Source organism: Primulina eburnea, chromosome 10, assembly GCF_022965805.1.
Source record: "Primulina eburnea isolate SZY01 chromosome 10, ASM2296580v1, whole genome shotgun sequence".
In the NCBI taxonomy this organism is placed as follows: domain Eukaryota; kingdom Viridiplantae; phylum Streptophyta; class Magnoliopsida; order Lamiales; family Gesneriaceae; genus Primulina; species Primulina eburnea.
In genome coordinates this window covers 37,788,148-37,794,897 of record NC_133110.1, presented here as the reverse complement: position 1 = coordinate 37,794,897, position 6,750 = coordinate 37,788,148, and the positions used below count along the sequence as shown (strand labels likewise).

Below are 6,750 nucleotides of genomic sequence, written 5' to 3'. Positions count from 1 at the left end.
TTATGTTTAACTAGTTATCGTGCACAGAAAATGTGTGCATAGATTGAATAATTTATATAGAGATTTTTTTATATTATTATCATATGATTAAACTTGAGACTTATCTAGACTTAGGTATCAAGATTTTACTTTCTATTCAATATCAAATATATTCTTATTTTATTTTATAATTTTTATTTAAAAAAATCATTATCATAATTTATCGGCACATAAATATGAATATTATCTAAATTTTATCCAAATTCAAATAATCATATAATCTAAAAATGATTATAAAAACCAAAATTATATAAAAATAATCTATATAATTTTTTACTTTGACTCATTTCTAAATTTTTCACATAAACTTTTTTTTAGGATCATAAATGATTTGTGTCAAACAATGCTGAGTTTTATTAATACTAGTAAAAGATGCACACGCGTTGTATGTATTATTTTTAATTTGATCATATAATATTAAACAATTAACATGAAATTATTTTCAATTTAGAAGAGTTGTTCGATTTAAAAGAGAAGTTTTGTTAAGATTTTTTCTATGTAAAATACGGAGCGACTTGAGTAGGTTTTAAATACTAATAACGCATAATAGAAGCATGTATTCAAAACTTAAATGACACCCAATATCTATAGCAGTCAGCGACAGCATATACTGAAACTCGTTCGATCCTGCGTTATCAAAAAGATATTTTCAAAAAATAAAACTTCTCAAAATGCCATAAACTCTGAAGTGCAATTCGGTCTTTCTACTTCCAATTCATGCTGTGAGTGAAAATATAAATGAAAAATCTAAATCCAAACGGATTGGAATCGGTGGGGCTATGGTGGCAATGTGCTTTTCATATCAACCAGAAATCAAGAAAACCTGAAAAGGATAGCCATGGGATTCCAGATAGCCCCGTCTTTCTTCTTGCACCCGTCTCCACTTTGCCTTTCTGTTTGCACTGGGACTTTGTCTTCATGTTCTTTGCATCATTCCTTCTTGATTTCTTGCCCGAGAATTGGGCTCAGCCGGAGAAGGAACAGAACTCCCGTGGCTTGTATTGAGCAAGAGAATTTGAAAGATGGCGACTTTTGCAGAAGGAGAGGGATTTTGTTGATGGGTTTTGGATTAATTCCGTTTATTAGCATGAGGGCCGGGGCTCTTGATGGGCTTGCTGCGGGTTAGTTGGGATTCGACAGTTTCTTGTACTTTTAAGCAATGATTTTTCACCTCTTCTTGCATATCGTGGTTATGGTTTGATTAGCCTTTTCTACTAGCTTAAGTTGCTTTTATTTTTCTTTTTGTTGTTGGTCGGAAAGCAATGTGCGTGGTGGTCTGTTTTGGGCAAGAAGTGGTCAAACTCTTCAATCAAACTGAAAGTAGAACTTTTCTGAGTTTTCATGTGTGTACTTTATGTAAATTATAATTTTGGCCTTGCATCAATTATGCAAATAAATTTTATGGTTTTCATAAATCTGGATTAATTCCTTGCTGTTGGTGGAGACTTCTCAGAAAGTGTTAGTTGGTTTTATTACATGTATATTTTTAATTGTTAACTTTATTAGAGATCAGGACAATTGATTCATTGTTTTCCCCTCTTCGTGATGTTCAAAGTCTGATACTTTTGCAGATCAGGACAATCGGTTAATTGTTTCCCCCTCTTTGTGATGTTCAAAGCCTGATACTTTTGCTTCCGTTTTAATGTAACTTCTTCATAATGCCTTTGGCTTCAGGAATAAGATTTTCCTTTTCCATATTTTGTTTTTGAATTAATGCCGAAGTTTCATTACCAATTGGGAATGGTTTTGTAGTACGTGTGTCACGTTCAATTAACTGGTTACTATGAAACACCTTTTTGTTTAGTTTGGTGGCAGTGAGACTAGGGGAGTTTGGTACATGTAGCTCAGCATTTTGAGTCTTGAGTTATTTCCATGACTATACATCCAATGTCTTGAACAAAATGCGATGGAAAGTTGAGAGGTGAGGTGAGTGTGACTTAATTATAATCCAGTTGCAAACATTATCTTCCTCATGGTGTTCAGGACATTACAACCAGCTGTTAAGAAAATGGTGAAAATTTCGTCGCGGGGCACTTCCAGAGGCAGTTTATTATTTTCTGATATTTTCCATAGCCGGGGATTTGACATGCACAGGGCTGTTGCTTAATTTATGTGCTTGATGATTTTGCTCGCGGCCAGAGAATAATGATAGAATAGGGGTTTGTTTGCTTCTGAACTAGTTTTAGCATCATATTGGATTAGGAAAATCTTATTTGTTGCTTCTCTTTTGTGATAATGAGAAAGCACTGTAGTTTCACTTGTACACAAATCTAGCTTATTATGGTTGATCCGTATGATAGATTTTAGCAAACTTGCTTCTTTATTAGTTGGATATTGAAATAAATTGTTGTGTGTTTTAGTTGATTAACAATTCGTCAAATACCTGTCTTTTCCTCATTTTGTACGTGATGATTTGGCTCTATTAAAGGTTTTGTGTCTCTCATCTGATTTTCATAGGAAGTTTCGTAAATCTCACCCTTTTGCACACAAATGAAGAATCAATAATAATGGACACAATGCAACATGAGAAGAAAAATATGTAATTTCTCTCAAGGGGTAATAATCACCAACTTTGCTTCAACTAAATATAATGCACCCGTCTATGCAAATGCAATTAGAACTCATCCTATCAAGGTCACCCTGGTTGAGCAGGACAAATATGAGAAACCGGAAGCAGTAAGTGCAAAAAACTGAATGCAACCTATGACATTTCTTCCTCCTTTACTTAGGGTGCACTAAGACTGCATTTGAATTGAATGATTTGGTGGATTTGGATAATTGTTTGGTTTAGATGGAAAGATTTATTTTGCAGGACATATTTAATTTAGTGAAAGTATTTGAAACTTGAATCTTAAATCATATTAATATTAAATACATTTGAACTCCATAATAAGTTTACAAATGCTCTATCAATAGTTTGCGGAGATGAAATTGAAGCATTCCAAAGATTCTAAACGTCTAGAATGGATAGACATTCTTGAATTTAAATGACTCAATCCATTTACGACCTCTAGTTTTCAAATGCAAAGATTTTAAAGCTGACTTCACTTCTAGTTATGGAATCAAAACAACGTAGTTCAAATTCTCAATTATATGAAATTCTTCTAAGTCAATATCTCAAATGAAAGTTTCAGTTCAAACACGGCTTAATTGGATTCCCTTGTTCTTGTGTGATACATTGTCAAATGACATGCAAGTGGTTAAGTTTAAAATTTTGGGTTTTTAAGAGAATTCACAAGTTTTTAGATGCCTATCAATGCCTAATGCTATCCATTTCATTCAACACAATGGTGGTGAATATTTTTTATTCATATGATAGATGCAAATCTTGATGGGCTTTTGCTAAAGTAAATGTTGTTTTTTATTTGTTTCAGAAACTACCGAATCCAGAACAGAAGAGTTGATGCAAGTAGCTGAGGTCTGCATCTCTGCCCAATATAATAAGGAAACAATTATTTAAGTACTGGTTTGTGGTTCAAAGGTTGTCTCTTTTGTATACACTTCCTCAATTCATAGACCTGAAGTGAATGTTTCTTGTGTCCCAGCAATCAGTGCAAGGAAACACTTCCCCAAACTCAACATTTTCACTTTTCAATGTTGTTGGAGTTATGGCGTCAGGTGTACTTGGTGCTCTTTATGCATCAACAAGGAAGGAAAAGGCTGCTTCAGATGCAACGATAGAGTCTGTAAGCGATTTAAATGAATTTTATCTTATTTCATAACTGCATACAGAGTGTGTGGTCCTTGATTTTTATTTCCTGTTTTTGATTAACAGCAGTTGTGCCTACTTGGTTAATAGCGTGAAAGGGAAAAAGATAACTCTTGAATTGATCAAAGTCTTTAAAGATGCAAAATTTGTGTAGAGTCAAACAAATTGCATGTCTAGGATTTAGTGTCTGCCAATACATCAAAATTTATAGTCACTAGTAATGTTAAAATTTGAAAATTTTAAGTTGTACAGCTTCCAAGCACTTTGTTTCGATCATTGTGCCACATGGGCAGCCACATAGTACAACGGGGGTAAGTATTGCTCCCTAGCAAAATCCTATATAAACTACTTGCATTTTTGGAATCATTCGTTACTGAAATTTATTAGTTTTTCTTTTTAAGTTATGTATTGTCTTCCTGAATGAACAGGTGAATATTAAACTGAAAGAAAAGGAATCTGCCATCGTTTCTCTGGAAAAAAAATTTGAGTCAAAGATTTTGAATGAGAGAGAAGTTCAAAGAAAGGAACTTGCTAAAGCAGGCGAAGCACATCAGTCTTTAGTTAATCAGTTGAAAATTGCAAATGGTACGATAACAAGACTTGGACAAGAGTTGCAAAAAGATAGAAGATTAATCGAAGAGCTTGGTTTGAAGGTTGAGAATCTTGAACAAAACCTCAGTAACTTGGGAAACGAGAAAAAGGAACTGCAAGAACAACTGAAGGAGAAGTTGGATTGTGTGGCAGTCTTGGAAGATAGGATTGTTTTGCTTTCATCAGAGATTACTGAAAAGGCAGATAATCTTCGGAGTCTTGATTCTAAAATAACTGAAAAGGAACACGAATTTTATCTACTGAGCTCTGTATACCAACAATCCCAGGACAGGATAAGTGGTTTAATTTCTGAGCTACAACAACTGAAAGCCACGCTCTCAAAAAATGAAAAGGAGCTTGAGTTGAAGGATTCGGAACTGAAGAATATGAATACAGAATTATCTTCGTTGGTGGCTGAGAGGGATGAATCCAGCAAAAGGCTTGATGCCATGGTAAAGGAGTTCGAGGAATATAAATCCTCCACAGAAAAAAAGATGGCTTCAGATCGTAATATTTTGGGAGATCAACAAAAGAAGATTCAACAGATTGAGGAACAGCTTAAGGTTGCTCTGGATGAAGCAAACAAAAATGAAGCTCTAGTTACTGTTTTGACTCAAGAAAAAGAGAATATAAGAGAAACACTGAATGTCGAATTGAAAAATATGAAGAGTATTAAACAGGAACTCGAGATTACACAGGAAACTCTGGAGAAATCAAGAAATGAAGCTTCTGATCTGAAAAAACAATTCCAGCAGTCAATAAACTTGTGCTCTAAGCTCGAAGCAGAGCTGTCTGAGGTTCAGGCCGAGTTGACAGAAGGTAGAGAATCTTACAAGAAAGATACTGAAAAACTGCAAATTGTGTCCCAAGAATTGGCTGCTTCGGAGCGCAAGTGTGCTAACTTAGAGAAAGAACTTGCTGATTCCGACAAGAAAGCAGAAACTGCAGCTGCGGATCTAGAGAAAGAAAGGAAACTAGTATCTTCTTTAAACAAAGAGTTAAAGGTTCTGCAGACTGAAATTTCTAGAAGCACAGAATTGCAAAAAATTCTTGAGACTGATTTAGAGGAGGTTACTAAAACACTTGAGGAGATGAATAGGAATGAATCAACTCTTTCTAAGGATCTTGAGTTGGCAAATTCAAGAGTTTCGAGTTTGGAAGATGAAAAAGATGCAGTCTACAGGTCCCTTGAAGAGCAAAAACAGGCTTCTCTAGAAGCTCGGGAAAACTTGGAAGACGCCCATAACATGGTGATGAAGCTTGGAAAAGAGAGGGAGAGTTTGGAAAAGAGAGGAAATAAACTAGAAGAGGAATTGGCATCTGCCAAAGGCGAAATTCTACGGCTAAGGAACCGAAGAAACTCAACCAATGCTGAGGTGAATAATCAGCACCAGCGTAAAGTTGAAGTGGAAGGCGCAACCGCTGCTCCCAAGAGTAAAGTTACCCGAAGGAGAAAGGTTACACCACAAGAAGAAGAATTATAATCAACTATGCATCAAATGCAAGGTCCATGTTCTCCTTTGTCCTTCGTCGCCTTTAATTGTGAAACTTGCCCACCAACTTTTTTTGGCCTTCCTCAGCTGGAAAAACTCGTGTAATCTTTGAAATTTTTAGACAAGTCAAGTCTGGCCAGAAGGATACCCGTGCCTTGTTTGTATTTCTTCTGTAAGGAGCATTTCATTATTCGTGAAAAGGTCGTTCTTTGCAGTTTGGCTTTTAAGCTGTAATAATTAGCTTTTCTGCCACGGAATACACTCCATCTTTGATTTTTATTTTTTTCCTATAAATATTTAAGATCAATAGCTGCTGCATATGTAAACACCGTTTAGCGACAGATGATACATTAATTAATTACATGTTTTTATTTTATTTCATATTTGACTTTTCTTCTGTAAAAGATTAAAATTATAAATTGTTATGTTTTCATCTATTTATGGATAATTCATATATTATTCGAATTTTTTTAGCAAAACTCGAGTCCTAATTATATTATTCGATAGTTCGCCAACATTGACATTCTTATAATATAATATAATATATATAAAGTAAATAAACTTCGAGTCTTTTGAGTAGTAGTTCGCGGACATATTCGAATCTATTGAGTTGAACTCGAACCTTAGTCGGCCGAATCTGTTTTACATTTTCAAGCTTAGAATCATGAGCTTGAATAAAATTCTTAAATTTCTATATTCGACTCGATTCGGTGTGTACGCCCTCAAGTTTGACGCTTGATTCAGGTCCGCCCGGATAAATTACAATAATGATCGATTACAAGGTCAATTGCAAGAAATGTTGCTGAAATGTCGGGTCGCGTAGTCCATTTACAGCTATGATGTGTGAAAAATAACTTTGTAATATTTAAATATAATATAATTGTTTTTAGGAAAAACATAATATAATTTAGCTAATAA

At 34.5% G+C, this 6,750-nt stretch overlaps 1 protein-coding gene across 4 annotated transcripts; it reads left to right on the top strand.

Annotated features, from left to right (window-relative positions):
• The first annotated feature begins 757 nt into the window (after nt 1-757).
• On the top strand, nt 758-6,158 carry LOC140803475 (MAR-binding filament-like protein 1-1). Of its 4 annotated transcripts, none has more exons than XM_073159368.1 (4): nt 758-1,160; nt 3,414-3,457; nt 3,585-3,725; nt 4,177-6,158. In XM_073159368.1, exons 1-4 carry the CDS (start codon nt 878-880, stop codon nt 5,821-5,823), a joined length of 2,115 nt encoding a protein of 704 aa, XP_073015469.1. In that variant the 5' UTR covers nt 758-877; the 3' UTR covers nt 5,824-6,158. The 4 variants fall into 4 exon arrangements, with proteins under 4 accessions (XP_073015469.1, XP_073015470.1, XP_073015471.1 ...); XM_073159369.1 differs by lacking the exon at nt 758-1,160 and adding an exon at nt 2,607-2,715; XM_073159370.1 differs by lacking the exon at nt 758-1,160 and having other exon boundaries at nt 3,421-3,499.
• Nucleotides 6,159-6,750: the final 592 nt, after the last annotated feature.